At 36.0% G+C, this 22,052-nt stretch overlaps 2 protein-coding genes across 2 annotated transcripts; both read left to right on the top strand.

Annotated features, from left to right (window-relative positions):
* The first annotated feature begins 6,856 nt into the window (after positions 1-6,856).
* LOC129237869 (uncharacterized) lies at positions 6,857-7,914 on the top strand. Its single transcript, XM_054872835.1, has 4 exons — positions 6,857-7,005; positions 7,069-7,100; positions 7,187-7,300; positions 7,357-7,914. The coding sequence occupies exons 1-4, from the start codon at positions 6,916-6,918 to the stop codon at positions 7,814-7,816; spliced, it is 696 nt and encodes a 231-aa protein (XP_054728810.1). The 5' UTR covers positions 6,857-6,915; the 3' UTR covers positions 7,817-7,914.
* An 8,698-nt stretch (positions 7,915-16,612) lies between these two features.
* On the top strand, positions 16,613-17,261 carry LOC129238626 (uncharacterized). Its single transcript, XM_054873707.1, has 2 exons — positions 16,613-16,813; positions 16,872-17,261. The coding sequence occupies exons 1-2, from the start codon at positions 16,653-16,655 to the stop codon at positions 17,119-17,121; spliced, it is 411 nt and encodes a 136-aa protein (XP_054729682.1). The 5' UTR covers positions 16,613-16,652; the 3' UTR covers positions 17,122-17,261.
* The last annotated feature ends 4,791 nt before the right edge of the window (positions 17,262-22,052 follow it).

Raw genomic sequence — 22,052 nt, 5'->3', positions numbered from 1 at the left:
TACACCATTTTTTGTACAATAGTTAAACAGTTGCAAAGAAACTTAGACACCACTTTTTTGATTGAAATTTAAGTATAAAATTTTAGTAGATTACTAATTCTCTTATCTGCGTTATCTCTCAACTAGGAGACTAACGTAAAACTAAGGCAGCTTAGATCTTCTTCTTCTTGGATGGAGCGCTCACGCTGAACTGTTTTGTGCTGAGTACAGAGAACGTAAATTCATAGAAAAGGCTCAGGAACGAATGGACAGGTTAAATGTCAAAACACATCAAAACGAGGGTAGGAAATTAACAGAAGAGAGTTAACATAGCGGAGCGTAGTCAACAGAAATAAATATAGCGTTTGCATTGAAATGTAAAATGCCATGATTTGGTGTTAGGGAAAAGAAAATAACAGAAGACTTGTACATTTTTCTTTCATGCTTATTTGCCGTCGGCATTTTGCATGCGCAAATGGATTATTTCTTGTGAGATGAATATTTTAATTCTAAGTAGCGCAATAGCACCGTAGGCCTAAGTAGCTAGTGTGCTCTATCAATTAGTGTTATATTTCATATTGCTCTAATAAATAATAATATTATAATTCTAAGTATGCGCATGCATGAATATGAAATTTTAAGTATCTAATTGACTAAATTGTATTGAATTTAGGTCTATTATCAAAATTCTTCAAATATCATAACACAAAAAATAACTTTGTAAACCATTCATTTACATCAAAGTTTATTATTCAGCAATATGTTGTACTTTTTAAATTATTATATACATATGTATGTATATTCATATACTACAAAGCGTTGAATATATTATATATAACATCTACCATCCATATTCATGTGGGCAGAAAAAAATCTTGACTTGCCTCAAAACCCAGCTCAAACACCTCTCATACACATCTCCATATACAGAATTCAAAGCAAATAGACAAACGTATGCAAACATATTTCTAATACACATATGTATGTGCAAAATTCACATTTCTCTTTCATGCTTATTTCCCGTAGGCATTTCGCATGCGCAAATGGATTATTTCTTGTGAGATGAATAAATTAATTCTAAGTATGTATGTATATGCATGCATGAATGTGAAATTTTAAATATCTAATTAACTAAATTGCATAGATATTAAGTGCATTATCAAAGTAATTTCAAAATATCCACATAAAAAATTGGCTTTGTAAACCATTCATTTGCATCAACGGTTATTATTCGACAATATGTGCCCTTTTTAAATTTTTATATCCATATGTATTTATATTCATATACTAAATAGATATAACATCTACCATCCATATTCATGTGGCCAGAAACAAAATCTTGACCTGCCTCAAAACACAGCTCATACATATGTATCTACATATAAAAAATTCAAAAGCAAATAGACAAACGTATGCAAATATATTCCTAACATATGCAAAAAAACTCATCTAAACCTTATTCGCGTACATATACATATGTATGTATGTATGCACATACATATGAATACATATGTTGGGACAATGTACATATGTACGTAAAAGTTTCTATTCTAAGCAAAACAATGAATATTCGTATATACATATAACCGCACATACTTACTTTATGCCTCTACATGTGTATGCTTCCAAAACTAAAATTCTAAGCCTAGCGACTACAAGAACAAAATGCATTCCTAGGCGTAGCTGTTGCCGCCATGATTATTTACCCGCGACGGCGCTGAACAGTTTCAAATATTAAAAAGCACAAAAAAACAAATTCATTGATAAGTTCGAGCTCATATTTCTACGAACAAAGTACTTTCATTCATAAAACGAGCCGCCCATATGCCAATTTTCTCGACAATTCGAAAATAGTCAATATTGGAATATTTCGCGTTGAATTATTTGCCAATATTTGGTAAATCTTGAATTTTTGTCAAGTCGAGTGGCCGCGGCTCCGTATACATATATGTATGCATCAATATATGTATGTAAATATGTGTATATGTACAATGCTGTGCCAATGAATGTGCGCTGCGCCTATGAATGCGCGCTGGATTTCTTGATTTCTGTCGCAAGTGCTCGCAACCTCATATGTATGTATGTCTATGGAAGTTAGTATGTAGGCATGTATTTATGTGTATGCGTGTTTGCTTTTGCACGTCCATATGAACGATTTTTATATGCAGATGTTCATTTGATTTAGCTGAAGGAATATATTGATTTTGTAAGGAAATCCTGTCGAATTAAATTATTGGTATATGTTCATTTAAGTTCTTGTTACCAAATAAATATTATTATCCTTAAGAAAATTGAAACACTAGTTTTTTTAATCTCTATTTTTTATTTTTACCAAGAAGTAAGTTAACTACTCATATATAGTATATATATTTTACAATACTATAAATAGGTACTTATTGTACATTTCCTGAAATGAAAAAAAATATATAAAATTGTGAAAGCACGAATTACGAAATTGTTCTTATATTATAACAATTTCACACACGACTTCGATATTGACATCGATTAAGTCATATCAGATATCAATCGCGCTACTATGTATTGCACTTCGTGTGCTGTGGAATGAGTATTAATACCCTGACTAGCTCGGACCCGATAAAAGAAATTTTCTAGACAATCTTGGTTTAACTTTCCAAGGAAAATAAATTTTAAATTTTAATGCTGTTGAAAAAGTTCCTCGCACAATTCCAGCATCGATTTTATTGCAGTACGAAAGCCTTGGATACATTTAATAGTAGAATATGCACGCATATTGTAGACATTGGACTAAAGAACTCGAAGTAACTTAATAGTCTTTCAACTTTGCCCCTATCATCCCGCTTCAGAGGAGACCTTAATGGATTTGTTGACTGGAAATGCTTTGCATCGAGTTCATCAAAAAGATCATTCATTTCTTTAACAAATATCTGCGTGAGCTTGGCAAAATTTATCAAGTTTTCGTCATTACCAAATAAATTTTGACTACACATCATGTCAATACCTGACGCTACCGAATTGCTCAATACTTGTGTTGCGCGTGAAACGCTCATTTTTTCGAAAATGCTTGGGTAAATATGAGTCTCGGTCAATTTTGGGCAAATTTTAAAATTGGAATTCTTTTGATCAATTTCAAATAACTTCCTAATGACCTTAAAGCTTGAAGTGCCATGGGCGGTTGGAATATCATATTTCATAAATACATTACGGATGGACTTTATAAGATGGCAATAGTCAAACATGCAAAAATTTGATATTTATGCACGACAACGATCCCAAACATACTGCGGGAGTGGTCAAAAACTGGCTTTTGCAGGAAAATATTACCCAGCTCGATTGGCCAGCACAAAGTCCGGATTTAAATCCAATCGAAAACTTGTGGAATGATGTGAAGACGATGGTTGGACAAAAAAAATGAAAAAATATCGATGAACTTTGGGAAGGTGTACAGGAAGCATGGAACTCTATTCCTTTGGACAGGTGCCAAAAGTTAATAGAGAGTTTACCACGCAGGTGTGATGGAGTTATACAGAATAACGGCTATTCTACCAAATATTGATATGGTAAATAATAATAGTCAACAATCTTTTCTCATTTCTTACAAATATTTCATATTTTTTACAAAAATTAAAACTGCGCTAAGTCTTTGTCCAAATCCCACTATGACCAAATAAGAATTACTTCTATTTTATCATATTTTTTCTAGGGAAAACTGTCTACTTTAAGTTATTTTGTCTTATAATAAAGTGTTAAATATATTTAGTTAAAAAAACTGGATTTATTTTGGTTTCATATCATTTAATCGAGCATTATATTGAACTCTTTTTAAGTGCGCTAAACGTTTGACCATAGCTGTATGTCCTATGCTAATATATGTATATAAACATGCATACATACAATTACGCGCAATTTTCATAAAAAGACCAAAAAGAACAAATCTGTAAACATGCATACAAATCATATGGACATATCAAATGAACAAATCTGTTCTGTACGCAAGCAAATGTAAGCTAATGTAAACTACATTTTTTCACACTTGCGTATCACTCTCTCCCTCTCATTTCTCTCCGGCAGCCATATTAATTAATTTCCTACTGTTAACGTGTGCTGATTTCATTTTCCTACCCGTATTTTGTTAGGAGGAACGGGCCGGGACTGCGCCTTCTCTATGAATTTACGTTCTCTGCTGAGTATACCAAAGCGCGCCAGTCATGCTAAACTGGCACCTGCTGGAGGAACGAAGTGAGGCCAGGTCCTTCTCCACATGATTTTTGGTTTTTATGAGAAGTTCTTTTCTTAGAGTAATTCTTATTAGAATAAACTGGAAGGTTTGCCATTTTCTGCCAGCCGAGGTGCGAACGCGTTGACATTCGGCTTTTTCTTTTGCCACTTGAAGCTTTCACAAGGAATTCAATACCGCTCGAAAATCACATTAAAATAATAAAAGCCGCTATGAAAATGGTGAAACTGAAAACATACATTTTGTTAGGTTAGGTTTGGTTCACTTGGCTGGCTGAAAGCTATCACATAGACCTATTGATCCTTAGTGTTACCAGATGGAGCTAGACCCTTACGTTTCTTTGTAGTAGACATCTTGTAATACGTCTGCATCTTTTGCGAATCTAAGTAAACTTTGGAGCTCTATCCCCGAGAGGTACTCTAACCTCTCGTATTGTAAAGCTCCTAAGCATTTTAGTCTGGTTCTAGCTAATGCAGAGCAGGAATATAGAAGGTGTTCTAGCGTTTCACTCTCTTTTAGTTCATTGCAAAATCTGCAGCTATCGTTGTTTGAGATTCCCATCTTGTCTGCGTGCGCCGCTAGCAAATTGTGGCATACCTACAATAGTTCTGCTTTCTTTTCTAGACAGAGCTAGTACGAATCGGACGTATTTATCTGCACATGATTTTCACGGTTCTGCAAGTGGCTAGATTATTCCACCTCCTATCTATCCATATTTTCATGTCCGCAGCGATGTCTTTGTATATCGTATTTAAAGGTTTCAGTATGTCGTTTTCTTGTTCGAATTGTGTGTAAACAGCGCTTTTGGCAATCTCATCTACAATCTCGTTTCGTGCAATGCCCTTATGTCCGGCTACCCAATAGATATGCAACCATCTGTCTGCGGTGATGAAATTTCATATGAGTTTTTTGCTTTTATCGCAGCTTGGCTGTAAACGTATATATTTATTATATTTTGGAGTTGCTTGATGTCTTTGCAGCAAAGACTTCTGCTTGAAAGATACTGCAGGGGTCAGGAAGCTTAAATGGCTGCCCGATCCTGGCTCTGCGCAGTAGATCCCTGCCCCTACTCCGTCTAACATTTTCGAGCCATCAGTAAATATATTAAAAGTATTTGGGTTAGGTTTCATTCCTCTTTTCCATCCCTCTTCTTCTATTGTTGTTCGGAATTTCTTCACCCAATTGCATTTCGTAGTCATATAGTCCGTTTGGACCCTATAACTAATACCTATTGAGCTATGTCCGAATGTTTTACAGGTAAATTCGCCTGTCGCGCTGAGTCTTACGGCGGATTTAGCTGCTAGGCATCCCGCCGCAATATCAATTGGTGACAAGTTGAGTATTCTTTCAAGCGCTGCCGTTGGAGTAGTTCTCAATGCACCGGTTGTGCAGAGTGAACCTAGACGTTGAATACATTTCGTTAAATTCGTGATATTTTTGGTCAACATAACCGTCCTGCTGGGACCACTATTAAGAATTGGTCGATAAATTTGTGTGGATTAGATTTTAGGTCATTTTTTGCAAAAATTCGGCTGGGAATGTGGTTACGGTCAGCGGATTTAACTCTTGAACGATGTTAGTAACTGACAAAATAGATGTCGCTGACATATAGTTTCAATAGAACTATGTGCCACCTAAACAATGAATTTATTGCAGTTCAACTTACCTGATCGCAAAATTTCACGAAATTCAACTATTAATTATTCGCCCTGAGCAGTCGATTTACCACCACTAGATTATTATTTGTTACTGTTACTTTAACTACTCGTATGTTAACCATTTGTAAGCCGGTATATAGAGGAACTCTTCGCGCTCATGCAGTGGCTCGATATCACTGTAGTAGGGATTCTAGGCCGAAGGAACATCGAGGATAACGACAAGGCAGATGAGCTTGCTCGGTTAAGATCCTCCTTAAGCTCGACTGAAGTGGGGCTAATAGAAATTCCTCTAAGCCAGATTAAGACAGAACTAGAGTCTCACAATTACAGAATTGCAGGCAGACGATAGAAAAGCCTACCAACCTATGCGATGTCCAGGAAGACTTGGCCTGATACATCGAAGACCAAACATTTGCGAGGAAATAGCAGCTATTCCAGCCGAAATGCTAGCTAAAACTGTGGAAAATGCTGCAAAACGGGCACAATACGCCGTACAGGCTTAAGGCGGCCATTTGAGAGATATCATATTCAAAAAGTGATGTCAACAAATCTACTTGAAACAAATAAAATGATTATTATCGTCAACATCAAAAAAATTGTGTTTTTCTTTGATTTAAAAAAAAAAAAAAAAAACACATGGGTCCGTCGAATATGGGCAACCCAGTATAAGAAATAGCAAACGTGAAAATTCCCTCATCACAATAGCAGAAGATTGTGGTAATAAAACGACTCTTATTAAGCCACTCAAACAGCAATGACAATACCTATTTAGAATACAGGTACCTCACAGCCGGCCAATTATTATCAAATTACTCATAATTTTTTCTAAGCATACTTACATATGCAAAGCATGTTATACTGAATGTGTCACACTCGCTCTTGTCTACATACCCACGGTGCTGATAGATGCGCTTATCGCGCTTTGAAGTACATTCGCATCACTTACACACCCGTATGCACTTAAAATAACAAACTCGCAGACCTGTCGATCAGTACATTTTCCAAGAGCAAGCGTGCAGTACGATTTTACTATTGTGTTGCTTTTATAGCGGAAACAATAAAATGCAACAAATCAATTCTTTGGAAAGGGCATTTACAGTACTTACTTATTTTTTATCATCAAAGGAATTTTCACACATTGACAATCAAAAGGTATATAAAAATATGCCTCACACAAATATAAAAAAATAACAGTATTTTGTATTTATTGAACAGTTTTGCAATGAATTAGATGGTCCTTTAATTGAGTAAGTATGTGGTAGTCAAATATTTAAAATTGAAATGTAAATGAAATTCTGTTCTTCTACTTTTCTTTGTGCAAATGTATGGACAGGAACATAGATGATCTTATATTACTGGGAAATAAACATGAGCAAACATTGGGTGGTATAGCCGACAGTCTATTGCAAATTGAAAACGATCTGAAGTATAATACACACATATCTATGTATGTATGAACTTATATAGTGAGCTATTTAATATTACAAAGTAAACTATTTGCAGAGTGCCTGGGCAGCAGAAACCAATGCTAGGACAGCCATATAATTGCAGTGATAAAGTGTCCGGTATACTATTTTGTGAGGACAACAGATATTCAAAAAACCTGCTTTTAATAGGAAGCGGTAAAAGATGGCAATTATTCGAATCTGTTGAACAATTGCGCAAGGACGTGGTCTGCACAAAAGATTGCATAAAATATAGTAGTCAGTTTTTCATTGGCCTGAATGAAATGAAGAAGTTGTTTAGTGCAAATTCATATGGGGTTCTCCTTGTTTTCATAGATGAAGATGATATAGAGCATTTTGTTTATGTTTCGGATGCCAATGTGGATGGAAAAAAAATTGTGGCTACGGATATTCAAAGTAGTATGACGAATTTTAACTTGCCCGATTTGGGAAAGAGTAAAACACTTGCGACACAGAGGATTAAGAGTTGGAAATTATTTTTGAAAAAAAAGTACTAAGCAAAATGCGCTTGCTCAGTTTGTCGTGGAAATTTAAGTAATCAATTGTTTGTTAAATGAAATATTGAATTAACTAAAATGTTGATTATCCAAAACTATCAATGCTTGAAGAATTTAAAAAGAGGGCGGTAAATACAAAAAAAATAATTTATACTTGCTCTGGAAAATGTGTAAAAAATATTTATTTAATTTCAAAAAATTAGTGAACAGGGTCCAAAGGTACTCATATAATAAAGGCTTGAAATATCAAAAAACTAAAAGTTAATAATTATAATTTTTCTTTTATTTAACTTCATTTCACTTATTAATCAATACACAATATGCTTCCAGATTATAAAGGGTGGTTAAGTTTTAAGGGCGGCCGCCGTAGCCGAATGGGTTGGTGCGTGATTACCATTCGGAACTCACAGAGAGATCGTTGGTTCGAATCTCGGTGAAAGCAAAATTAATAAAGACATTTTTCTAAAAGCGGTCACCGCTCGGCAGGCAATGACAAACCTCCGAGTGCATTTCTGCCATGAAAAAGCTCCTCATAAAAATATCTGCCGTTCGGAGTCGGCTTGAAACTGTAGGTCCCTCCATTTGTGGAACAACATCAAGACGCACGCCACAAATATGAGGAGGAGCTCGGCCAACAGAAGTGTACGCGCCAATTATTTATTTATTTTTTTTAAGTTTTAAGGGCCGGTGTTGATTTTGAATAAAATACAATTTTTTTTAGAAAATTATTGTTATTTCTCTTTATTATGATAATATTGGTATGGCTGAATTATGTATGAAACAAAATATCGGCCAAATGGCCGCCGCGGCCTCGGCCGCCCACATCCATCCGATGGTCCAAATTTTCGATGACGCTGAGGCATAATTGAGGTTCTATGCCGTTAATATTCCGAATTATCTCATCCTTTAGCTCTTGAATTATTGCTGGCTTATCGACGTACACCTCTTCTTTCAAATAACCCCAAAGAAGGAAGTCCAGCGGTGTCGTTAACGTTTAGGTGTGGTTCACATTCAACATCGGCGCTTGAAATTTAACCACCCTTTATAATAAATATAAAAGGTAACCGAGTAATGCTAAAAATAAATAAATAACATGAATATTGTGACTTATTAGTAGGTTATTAAAAATTAGCGTACAGGAAAAGAAATTAAACTCTGAAGCGAATCATCTATAAATTGAAATAGCACACTCCTGAAGGCACTATTCTTACCATACACATTTTTAGCCTTGCCCACAGAAAACAATTCATGGCAGCGAAGAGCGTGAAGCGCGAGCAAAAAAAAAAGGTGAGAGGGCGTTAATTCCAACTTTCATAGGAAGGCACAGACAATCAATAGAAGTCGATATAATATCACAAGCAAAACACATCAAAGAGTACGTCTAGTGAGTGACAGTGAGTGCTGACAGAGTGACAGTGGGTGCTGTACGACAGCATAGAATCTGTGAATTTCATTGAGCGAAAAGCAAAACGTGCCAAAACGCTTTCTGCAGTCTCTAATTTATTACAATATATAAGTTGCGGAAGCGTTTTCATGCTCCCAAAGAAATACAGTGCACTGCCATAAGTTCCGTTAGAAGTTAAGCCAGAGAAATTATAATACTTTTTGTAATGAAGTTAGTTTTATTTAATCGTGTAAATATTAAAGAAACAAATTTTAAATTTGTATGCAAAACGGTCACCATTTGCTTTTACACCAGTCTTCAAACGATTAGGTCATTCAGTTCTTGCAGCACGCACGGTTTCCGTGGATATTGACGCCCCTGCTCAAACCAAAGATTGTTTGAGACTACCCAAATTTCTGTGAGGCCTTCGACAGGCCATGTTCTCCATTTCTGACCACAAAATTCTGACCACGATTGGGCTACAGAGACGGCCAATCTTCTGGACGGCTATGAACCCAGGAATATGGTTTTCTAGCTACTGCTGGGTGGTTTTTGCCTATAAGGTAGAGCGGAAACTTGTTGGCAGATCCAACGTTCTCCATTGATGTGAGTATTGCTCAACTGCTTCAACACGCCTTCTAAAGCATCTTTCTGGTACACTTTTGTCTCAGTATTAATCCATTTTTCATAAAAAATGAAGAGATGTAACGCCTTTAAAAGACATTCCATACCAAACCATTACGGAGGCTGGATGATGGCTACGCTGAACCCTTGGAACAACATTTTTTGCTTCTAAAGAAGTTTTATCATAGATTTTGTCTTTTTGCTTATTAAAAACTTATTCAACATTTTCTCATGTGTGAAAATAATATTTTCATGGCCGTTGATCGCGTGCCACCGAAGAAGCTGCTTGCATACAACGAATAAATGCCGACATCACAAAATATTTAGTAATAATAAGAAAATAATTTAGGTTGGGGTCGAATTAGACGTCCAAGTCTTTAAATTGCCTACTCGATTTTAGCGTAATATTTGAGATACAGCAATTCGAACCAGCCTCATCAATTTGGCGTTTGGGGACATTTACTTATAACTATTGAGTTTGAAACAATCGCGCAGACACCACAAGGCTAAGTTGTTAAGCTCAATATGGAGAGCAAATGAATTTTAGCACTAAATTTCTTAATAAATCTTTAGATCATCCGCATGCGGAGGGAAATTATTACTTGAAAAACAAGAGGAAACCTGGCTGGCTGAAAGCCATCACATAGACCTATTCATCCTTTGTGCTACCAGATGGAGCTAGACCTTTATGTTTCTATGTAGTAGAGATCTTGTAATACGTCTGCATTTTTGCGAATCTAAGTAAACTCTGGAGCTCTATCCCCGAGAGGCATTCTAACTTCTCATATTGTAAAGCTCCTAAGCATTTTAATCTGGTTCTAGCTAACGCAGGGCAAGAACATAGAAGATGTTCTAGCTGATGTCCAGCGCTAGAGGCTTGACTAAGCCACATTTGAGGTTAACCATTCTCATTCTGCATTGTTACTTTCATTGTTGTAAGTCTTACACAATTTACCAACAATTGGGAAATATCCAAAACACAGGAATACGAGAGGCACCAAGTTTTTATGATTGTCAATTGTGCTCACATCATTACAGGTGACAAGGCAAAGCCTTTGAATGCGATACGGGAGTAAATCGGTAATCGTTCGAAAGGCGGAACTACCTAATCATAAAGATCACGTCAAATTGGATTCAAAATTAAGGGATGATTGTGGGGATGAACGGTAATTCGCAGATGGAGCAATAAGGAAGGTTTATGAAAAGTGTATTGAAGATAATAAGAAATGTTGGAATATATGTTACATACCATATGTGCGTAAAGAGGTCGCCGCAGTTGTTGTTGTAGCAGCATAAACATTTCCTATACATGTACATGAATGCTTCTGAAGTGACAGTCCTTGGCCGGATATAAATCCGGGTCATTTCGGTTACGTAGAACCGACTGTCGTGGGAACGCGTAGTCGAATGGGTTGGTGTAGGACTACCATATTTGTTTCTAATAGCGGTCGCTCCTCGGCAGGCAATGGAAAACAGTCGAGTGTATTTTTGCTATGAAACAGTTTATTTTAGGAACCATTTGTCAGTTCTTTCTATTGTGGAATGACATCAAAGCACACATCACATATTTGAAGAAGAACTTGTGTAGAGAATATACATACGAGATATTTTTATAAAAATAAAAAAGTCTTGCGGTATTTCCGCAAGCTTGTCTTTGCAAGCGCGTAGTTCTAGTTGTATTCGTCGCATCGGTTCACGCTAGAGCTTTTTGGAAAGCTCTTTTCACGTGCTAACGTGTTTGATTAATTGTTGTTTGCTTTTAGTCGTTCGTGAGTTATAGCGTCGCAAACATGGAGCAAAATAAAGAGAAAATACAGCATATTTTACAGTACTACTACGATAAAGACAAAAATGCATCTCATGCTGCCAATAAAATTTGTGCAGTTTATGGACCCGATACATTTTCCATTTCCACCGCACAACGATGGTTTCAACGTTTTCGTTCTGGTGCAGAGGTGATCGAAGATGCGCCACGGTCCGGAAGGTCTGTCGTCGAAAATTGCGATAAAATCGCTGAATTAATCGAAAGAGACCGGCATAGTAGCAGCCGTAGCATCGGCCAAGAGCTGGGCATGAGTCATCAAACCGTTATAAACCATTTGAAGAAGCTTGGATTCAAAAAGAAGCTCGATGTATGGGTGCCACACGACTTGACGCAAAAAAATATTTTTGCCCGTATGGATGCATGCGAATCGCTTCTGAATCGCAACAAAATCGACCCGTTTTTGAAGCGGATAGTGACTGGCGATGAAAAGTGGATTACGTACGACAACGCCAAGCTAAAAAGAACGTGGTCGAAAAGCGGTGAAGCTGCCCAGACGGTGGCCAAGCCTGGATTGACGGCCAGGAAGGTTCTTTTGTGTATTTGGTAGGATTGGCAGGGAATCATCCACTATGAGCTGCTCCCCTATGGCCAAACGCTCAATTCGGACCTGTACTGCCAACAACTGGACCGCTTGAATGCAGCACTCATGCAGAAGAGGCCATCTTTGATCAACAGAGGCCGAATTGTCTTCCATCAGGACAACGCCAGGCCACACACATCTTTGGTGACGCGCCAGAAGCTCCGGGAGCTCGGATGGGTGGTTCTTTTGCATCCACCGTATAGTCCGGATCTCGCACCAAGTGATTACCACCTATTTCTGTCCATGACGAACGAGCTTGGTAGTCGGAAGTTGTCCCCAAGAGAGTCCTGTGAAAATTGGCTCTCCGAGTTTTTTGACAATAGGGAAGCGAGCTTCTATAAGAGGGGCATTATGAAGTTGGCATCTCGTTGGGAACTCGTCATCGAACAAAACGGCGCATATTTGACTTAAATCGCATTATTATAACCAATTTTATGAACAATTGAAAATTCAATAAAAATACCGCAAGACTTTTTTGACAACCTTATATATACACCCAACTTTCCTCTTACACGGTCTTGTTTTACATGATTTTAAAATAACACGGTTCATTAATAAATCATTTTACTCGTTCTTTCAGGAATTAAGCAAATATACCATAGATAGTAAAATGTTCCTTCAAAACCAATGCAATAGTTACATTTTAGAACTAATCAAGCCCGACTTGGCATACAAATTTCAACGTAATCATTAAGTTGCGCGTAGACGGATAACAGGTATTTGAACAAGGTGGCGCAAAACTAATCATGCAATTTTGTTGAATGAAACACAAAAATTTGAGTGATGGAACTCTTTATAAAGATAAAAGATAGGTCATCCTCCGAAATGCCAATGCTGAAATTGTGTTGTGTGCTAAGATTATTTGCTCATTGCTCATGCTTAATTTAAAGGAGATACTACCCATTTTGGAAAGTGAAATATGCAGTGCCCTTATAAGCACAGAAACGACCGAAAGAAGAGTAACAAGCAAGAAACAAATATTTCTCTAGATCGGGAATACCAAATGTGATTGGCTGCGTTGATGGAACGCATACTACGATTTATGCTTCTACTGCCCCTAGAAATCAAACAGCCGATGCTTTGTTAGAGGATGAGTTATTGAATAAATTCAAAATCATTTACCTTATTTTATTTAAAACTTTTGAATTTTATATCATATACAAGTGAAATTAAAAATTATTCTAGGTTCATAAAAACTAAATAAAAATCCCCAATTAAATTCTTTCATTTCATAAAATATTAAACTTAAAATTACTTCACACATTCGGCTACTTTTAATTTCATTATCATTAACTGAGGTTCTTCATTCTAAAGCTATTTATGTGTTGTATTTGAGGTGCAGCTTCTTTTGCTTCATTCCCATCTTTTCTTTGTGTCATCTTTATTTCTTAATTATCTTCCTTTTTCCTTTCTTCTTTTATTACCAACCATTTTAACTCCAGCTTTTTTAGCTCGTACATTTTTGTAGTATATCAACCATTTTTGAAATTACTAAATTATTTGGAAATATTAAGTAGAATATTTACATAAGATTAAACTGGACTTACGAAAATATTTTTTTAATGCGAACAGAATAAGCAGTAGCCAAATTTTGACAGTAATGGCGAAGCGAATGTAGTTTTTTCGCCAATCGCAATACAAAAATTTTATTTTCGACGCTCCTTTGCCATTTTGTGGCGAATTCGCTGGCGATTCGCATCTCTCAATTTACTGGTAAATTCGATTATATTTTCATTCCCTTCGCAAGTGACAAACTAGCCTTAATTACTTTGTCCCTTTACAGTATTAGTAAGAAATCAAAACTTTCAATTTTTTAATTAGAATTTTCAGAAAATTTCCGGGTATGCAGCTTTATAGCGCATTAAATTTTAATACATTAAAGTGTAAGTTTGAAATCGCTAGAAAATCATGTTGATCTCATGCGATGTTAAGAATTCTCTATCGTATAAAGCACATACCCGGAAGTATTTTATGAAAGCAGAAGTGTTTGTGTACAGTGGAAAGCAAAACTGTCCGGATGTTTTGCATTAAGAAAGAAAGGTAATGAAAACAATACAAATATAGGTATATTATTAAATATATGTATTTTTTTCATTTAATTGAATATTATTTTAAATTATAAAGAACAAAAACTCATATATTTGCTTCAAGAAAAATAGAAAAAATTAAAAAAACAACAATTCCATTACTCGGACACTTTTGCACTGATTGCGGGATTTGCTTAAAATCAATTAATGTTGCCAATTCAATATTTCGTCCAAAGGCCTTTATTTTTAATTACGCTTTCAATACGTTTTGGCATACTCTCTACCAACTTTTGGATGATATCATGGTCAAGAGCTCGCCATTCATGCTGTATTCTCTCCCAAAGCTCGTCAACATTTTTCGGAGGGTTTTCATATGCTCCCTGCTTTCTCTTAACAATAGCTCATAAGTTTTCTATGGGATTCAGGTCTGGACTTTGTGCAGGCCATTCCATTGTCCTAAAAGTTTGGTTTTGGACCCAGGTGGAAACTATTTTAGCCGTGTGCTTCGGATCCCCGTCATGTTGAAAAAAAACTTCTTCGGCCGGATAAGCACTCTCATCAACAAAATCCGGTAAATTTGTGTGGAGAATATTCAAATAATCCTCCTTCTTCATTATACCTTGGATTCTCACCAAAGGTCCAATGTTCCACCAGGTAAAACATCCCCACACCATAATACTGCCATCACCATGTTTCATCGTTTCCTTCACATGGTGCTTTTGGATGCGGTCATGCGGCCTATGCCAATAATATGCTTTTCCATCAGACTGATATCGGTTCACTTTCGTTTCGTCGCTCCAAATAACCCATTTCCAGTCATCTACCGTCCAATTTTAATGGGCCTTGCAGAAATGAAGGCATCTTTTCACATTTCTATCGGAAAGTGCTGGCTTCTTCTTTTTCACACTGGCTACTAAACCAATTCTCTTTAATGCGCATCTGGCCGTCCAGGAACTGACATCCTTGCCAATACTTTTTGCAGCATTTTTTGGTGTCTTGATGGCCTTATCATGTAGCAAACGCTCAATCTGCCGGGCATCACCATCAGAAAGCAGTCTTGGTCGACCACCTTGGTTATTATTGCAAGCTACATTACATCGTTTTTTATGTCATTTACCGTAGATTTACTTAAATTTAACTTTTCAGCAATTTTACGGCATGAATTATTATTTTTCAACAAATTTATCACATTGTTTTCAATGTCTTTTGGCGTTTTCCTCATTTTTAAAGATTTTTTGTTTTATTGAATTTAAAATCAAGTTAATCACTTCACAGGTCAAAGAACAATGCAAAAAGATTGACAATGAGCTAGCAACAAGCAAAAAAAAAAAATAACGGGACAAATACCGTTACATTTTAACAAAGCAATATCGTGATAATGTGTATAACACAAATCAGTGCAAAAGTGTCCGAGTAATGGAATTGTTGTTTTTTTAATTTCTTCTATTTTTCTTGAAGCAAATATATGAGCTTTTGTGCTTTATAATTTAAAATAATATTCAATTAAATGAAAAAAATACATATCGCACCCTAAATACAAAAGGGTCACAACTCAAAATTTTCCAAAACTGAGTTGTTTGCACAAATTAATTCAGAGTACACATTTCTAACTGCTGCAAATATTTCATTCACATAACTATCTTCTTTAACTGGAAAAATACAGTTATGTCTATTTTTATGCCAAGTGTGTTGCTTTCGCACGATCAACTAAAGCGAATTATTTTTAGTTGCGTTAATGGGCTCAAGAACAGCTGATTACTTTTATTACACATAAAGAGTTTTATTTTGAGTTCTGCCTCTATAACTGTAAAAAGTGATAAATTTCGTGGTATATTATTTTGCATTGTGCCTCTTTAGTTGTAAAAAGTGAGTTCAATTAGGTTAGGAAACTTATAAAATTAAAACATTTTATCAGTTAAAAAGGCATAACTTAATATAATATCACTAGTTAATCGGAAAAATTTCAGTTAAAGAGTCATAAATCAAAATTTTGTTTTATTTTCGCAAACATAATATAAAATTGAAGAAAATATAGTAGAACCTTCTTCAATGTTGTATATTTTCATGATGGAACAATATTTTCTTTAAATAGTACAATAATTTTTACATAAAACGTTTTTCGTCTCTCCTGAAAATCTTAGTATTTTGAGTTGTGACCCTTTTGTATTTAGGGTGCGATATATTTAATAATATACCTATATTTGTATTGTTTTCATTACCGTTCTTTCTTAATGCAAAACATCCGGACAGTTTTGCTTTCCACTGTATATCTATATGAGTTGTGTGCTCATGAGTCGTACTTAATTATGATGGGAAAATCTGTGCATTATAAATTCATCTGACAGTTTGTCACATGCATTTTAAGAGTAAAGTGCCTACGTCTGATCGAAAGAATTATGCCTTTGGAACATATTGTCACGGCAATGTCTTGCTTGCTCTCGACATGCGGTAATAGCAATAGTACTGCTTTGATGATGAATTCGGTGGTATCAAAACCGCTCGACGACGTTTGGGGCGTGGGCTGCAAGAGACAGGCAGTGGACCTTACTAACAAACTGTGAGTATGTTATCAGTTATATTTCATATAAGTACGAACATGTCCTGTCTATTTTTAGCAATACCTTGCTAAGCAATCAACAGAAAGTAAACGATATACTCAATAAACTGGAGAGTAGCGTCAAGGAATTAGAAAGCATAATGGCATCGAATGGGATAGATATGAAACGCGCCAAACGTGAGGTGGCAGACGCTTTCAATATACTAACTTTTCCGAGATTCGATGGCAATGGCTCTACTGAAAGTACACAAAAAATGCAAATCAACAAGGATATGCGATCATATTTAGATGGCTGTGGAAATAATTGAGAAGTGTAAATACTTCTTTTTTGATAAAGTGCAATTAAAAGCTAGGTGTACGGTTTTCATTGCTTTTAACATGTTTTTTTTTAATACGTGAGCGAAATTAATAAATTTCGAAATGGAATAAAACTTTCAGTTGCATTATACCTACCTGTTATTTTTTCATATTTTCTTAAACGGAAAAAAGTTTCGTGTACTGCACTTGTGTGTGGAAAGGCCTAGACCCCGGGCTAAGGTGTAGCACATTTGTTAGTAATCCGATTATTTCCACTTCGCGCATGAACGTTACAGTTTTTTCTAATACTTAGTGGTAATTCTAATGCAGGCTGTTATCCAAATGGCATCAATATAACCGATAAAGTTTCATGATAATACTCGTATGTCAGTATTTGCCCGTGGTGTAACGATTTTTAATGGTATGGTCAATATCAGATACATACTTAGCCGGCTCTCAACGAATTTGATAGAATCGGTCGTTTTGCTGATGTAGCAGGAGCTACAAATCAGTTTGTTTACAAAAAAACTAAGAATGTGTTAATGATATAGGAAAAAAATTAACACAATATCACTTCGTTGCCATCGGAACGACGATTGATTGGACGAATGTGTAAATATGTGTGAAATTGTTGTGCAGATTTCGGCTGGCGAATCATCCCCGTAACGTTATTGGCCAAACTTAGTAATTTATCATCCTTAATATTTGCCTGCATCCGCTTGTCCAGGGTGGACAAGTGCTTTGAATTCACCCATGCTCCCAGAGAGTACTGCTGAACAAACTGACGCAGGCGATTTATATATATGAATATTTCTCGTTATTTGCAACATCATCTGCCATACAATTACCCTATATGCCCTTATATTGCGCCACTTAAGTCGGGTGGAGTTCGTTCCGCTTGTACGTATCCTACAAATATTAACACAAGTCTAGTTCGAGTTTAAATATGAAATTTATAGAGCTCAGAGTTCTAACTCTTACCAGAAATTCGGTTCTGAGCTACTGCATAGTTCTTATAGTGACTGCAATGATAGGGATCTCGAAATGCCAGACTTAGTACTGGGGTTCGTTAGGAAATGCTACCCATTATCCTGCGCTCAAGTTTAGAACTAATCATACATATAGATGAATAGGCTCTCATGTGGCGGACAGTACTCACTCTTTGTCTCCTACCTGGTAGAGATTTTTTTGTTGAGTGTGGTAGAGTCTCACATATTGGCTGTGGTGTGAGAAGCGAGAGCTGCCATCTGTTACCATGCTAACTTTAGGGACAGGCGATTTAAAATTCCGCATAGTACTGCACTAAGCACACCACCACCACTTGAAGATCATACTAGTTATATTGTCAGTACAAGAGGATTCTAGTCAAAAACCAGCTTGGCCCAGTCAGTTGTGGTATAGAGGTGATCCCTTAGCCGATACAGGATGATCTATGCTATAATCTTATATACCGCGGGCAGCACGCAGCTCCCTCACTAATTATCATCTTTTTTGGAATTTTGATAATAAATCATCAGTGCTTTTAGACGGAAAACTTTCGTTATGCCAGGCTTTGCTGGTGGGAGGGTAGTTATGGCGCACGTAGGTTCAAATCTTCGTGAAACACTAAAATGGAGAAACAGTTTTTTCTATTAGCGGGCGCGTTTCGAAAGGCAATGGCGAGCCTGTATTTTTGCCAATGAAAAATATTTCATACAGAAAAATTGTCTTAGTAAAACAACAATGGAAGTCGGATATTAACTAATAAAGAATAAAAATTAAAATAAAAATATTGGAGAAAAGTCCCATGCCGCTAAAAGAATCTGCGTTATATATGCTTGTAGTTATATGTGAGCGAATTGTCGACAGTGTCGTCATGTACTGCTATTGTATTTATTATCTACTTGAGGGTGAATAACGATGTATTATTTTTTCTAATGCATACACAAGTGAATGCATTATTTCCAATAGAACGCATCACGTTGCAAGTTGTTGCGCTATAGCTTGCTACAAGGAGTCACGCCGCGGCGTTCTGCATTCAAGCAAACAATGCCGCGTGGTGACACGAGGAAGCAACCACCGTCGATTGTGTTTATGTCAAATGAAAAAAAAAAGAAAACTGTACTAAAATCAGAACTGAGAAAAAATATTGTAAAAAAGCGCGTTGCATGTAGATGCATGTTGCTTGCTTTCTGCCACATGTGGCTTTGCGGCGAACACCGGGTGCTTTCATTATGTATGTACACACATTCTTTGAACGAAGCTCTTCAATATTTTAAATGTAAGCGTTTTTTGCAATTTTGTGTGCTCCTTTTTGCTAAATATCTACTTTTATCACTTTTTCCCTAACCTTATATTTCTTAGTTGATGATTCGATGTTTATTTAAGTGAAAGCGATTACTTAAATCCGACACATGAGAAATACTAAATATTTATATATACATATGTGTATATGTATATGTGTATGATATTTATGCATAAATAAGCATATGTGTAAAAAGCCACAGAAATCACAGAAAGCACTGCTAGTGGTAAAATTTTATTTAGATGTTTTCATCTGGTATGCCATTGTTGTTTTTGTTGCAGTAGCATAAATATACCCTCTATATGCACAGGGAATGCTGCTGGAGTGACAGTCTTTGGACGGATATAAATCCATGTCGTTCCGGTAACATTCAACCGACTGTCGTGCGAACTTATGGTACGCCATCTTTTATTTCGGCTACTCTCAAAACCAGCCATTAGCTGCTAAGAGGGCTGGAGAGTCGGTGCTTATTAAGCCCCTATACAGGGCGATAATATCTTTCTGCCGCTAAAGTTCGTAATTTTCGGTGATCATAAATCAAGTGTCAGATTTTTAAAATTCAAATGGCATTCAAAAAATTTTTAAAACTCAATTTGCTTACTAAATTTTGTTCTCTGGAGATTTTAAGTTTTTTGATTACGAATCTGCAAAAGGAGACAGAAATAGGAAATCACATCTATAGCAGTCCAGTAAAGCTTATATAAGTCGAATCTACTACGCGGCGGTTACACAGCGCCTTAAGACTAAGGCTTCGGTCAAAATAAATTTCCTCATTTTAATTACCTTCTTTTTCCGGCTTATGTGTATGCCAGTTTTATTCCCTGAATGTGCAGGATCTACTTCAGGTTCATTTGATAAAAGTCGCACTTTTGTAGGATTTTTGATGGATTTAAGTTTTTTGTAGTATGCATGAATCAGAACGGACAAATAAACAGAGGTATCCACTGCGTATACTTCATTTGATAGGTGAAAAGTTCAACTATGTTTTCTTTAAATTTTTGTAAAACAGCAAGAAAAAAGAAGTTGAGTTATGTATTGCTAAAAGTATTTATATATATCTAAGCTATATATTTGTTTGAGAATTAATTCAAAATGAACTGTAAATGTTATTTAAGGATACATTTTTCAAAGGACAGTATTGTATTTTAACTACTCTGATGAAAAGTAAACAGAAAACTTCTTTTAATACTTCCCTTTTCGTTTATTTTCCATGTTAATATCATAGAGTGAATATAAATATTTAAAAATATGTTTCTTAAATTTCTTCCTTCGTAACATTAAAATACTTTAAAAATTAAATTCATGAGGAATTGAGAACTGAGTATGCGGGATATTATTTGAAAAAAAAGAGTGATGAGAAAAAAGAAATATACAGAAATTTAGCGAAGTAGAGTTTAGGTGGCTGACACCTGTCAAGCATTTACAAATTATCTCTCACGCAGCACAGTAATGCAGAATCAATGCTACTTTAAAGTCGAAGGCGACTTTAGTAGTCTTAAGCTTATGGGTATTTTGGTCCATAGGCATACGACATACCTGTAGGCAAAAAGTAAGGTGAATTTGGTTGTAAAATGAAAAATATTTATTTATTCTTGTAAATCAATTTCATGCCCTTGAAAATAATCCCCTCTCGATGAAATACACTTATGCCAACGATTTTTCCAATCCCCGTAACATGCCAAATAGTCCATTCCCGGTATAGCCATCAGCACCTTCTTCGATTCAGCTTTTATCTCCTCAGTCGACTCGAAACGCGTTCCCCGGAGTGGTCTCTTGAGTTTTGGGAATAGCCAGAAGTCACACGGAGCCAAATCAGGCGAATACGGTGGTTGCGGAACGATATGCGTGGAATTTTTGGCGAAATGGTCACGAAGAACGAGTGTAGTGTGAGACGGTGCATTATCGTGATGCAGAAACCAAGAGTTGTTGGCCCATAATTCTGGTCTTTTTAGACGAATTGCTTCACGTAAACGACGCATAACGCTCAAATAATATTCCTTATTAACAGTTTGGCCAGGTGAAAGGAATTCATAGTGCACCACACCACGAAAATCGAAAAAAACTGTCATCATGACCTTTATTTTTGAACGACTTTGACGTGCTCTTTTCGGTCTGGCCTCGCCTTTAGCACGATATTCCAAGAAATTGAGAGTTAATGACATTCACATTAAAGTTGGCCTAGATGTTATTAACAGTGCTGCCAACTCATGAAAAAAATAACTAGAGCGAAATTTTAATCCCGCGAAGTTTGATAAATAAATTCACCTTACTTTTTGCCACAAAAAACTGACGTTCCAATATTACAGACTTAAATTTCAAGTGTAAAAATTGTTGTAATCATGACGATTGAGTACTTTGAAGGTAATTTTGCGAAGTTGCGGATGTTGAGGCAATTTTTTTTTTTACTTTATTTCTAATTTGCTACACTAAATAGAATTTTATTTGAAAGTATTGAATTATTTCTAAATATGATCCATAGTAGCGCCAACTGGTGTGGCTGTGTTTTTGTTGTTTTGTTTTGTTTAGGCAGTAGAGTCCAAAAACTGCAAGTGTTGCTAGTTGTCATAGCAGTTAGCGTGGAAGTCATTTGGTTCTAAGAACAATTTTAGTGTTCTGTTGAATATTACGCCCAGTTAGCTAAATCAACATAACATATGG

This window comes from Anastrepha obliqua, chromosome 2 (genome assembly GCF_027943255.1).
Source record: "Anastrepha obliqua isolate idAnaObli1 chromosome 2, idAnaObli1_1.0, whole genome shotgun sequence".
Classification (NCBI taxonomy): Eukaryota; Metazoa; Arthropoda; class Insecta; order Diptera; family Tephritidae; genus Anastrepha; species Anastrepha obliqua.
This window is presented reverse-complemented; position numbering and strand designations above follow the sequence as displayed.

Coding starts and splice junctions, on each gene's coding strand:
- LOC129238626 (XM_054873707.1), top strand. CDS start 16,653: ATGCCTTTGGAACATATTGTCACGGCAATGTCTTGCTTGCTCTCGACA. Junction 16,814..16,871: donor GTGGACCTTACTAACAAACT/GTGAGTATGTTA, acceptor GTCTATTTTTAG/CAATACCTTGCTAAGCAATC.
- LOC129237869 (XM_054872835.1), top strand. CDS start 6,916: ATGCAACAAATCAATTCTTTGGAAAGGGCATTTACAGTACTTACTTAT. Junction 7,006..7,068: donor CACACATTGACAATCAAAAG/GTATATAAAAAT, acceptor TTTATTGAACAG/TTTTGCAATGAATTAGATGG. Junction 7,101..7,186: donor TTAGATGGTCCTTTAATTGA/GTAAGTATGTGG, acceptor ATGTATGGACAG/GAACATAGATGATCTTATAT.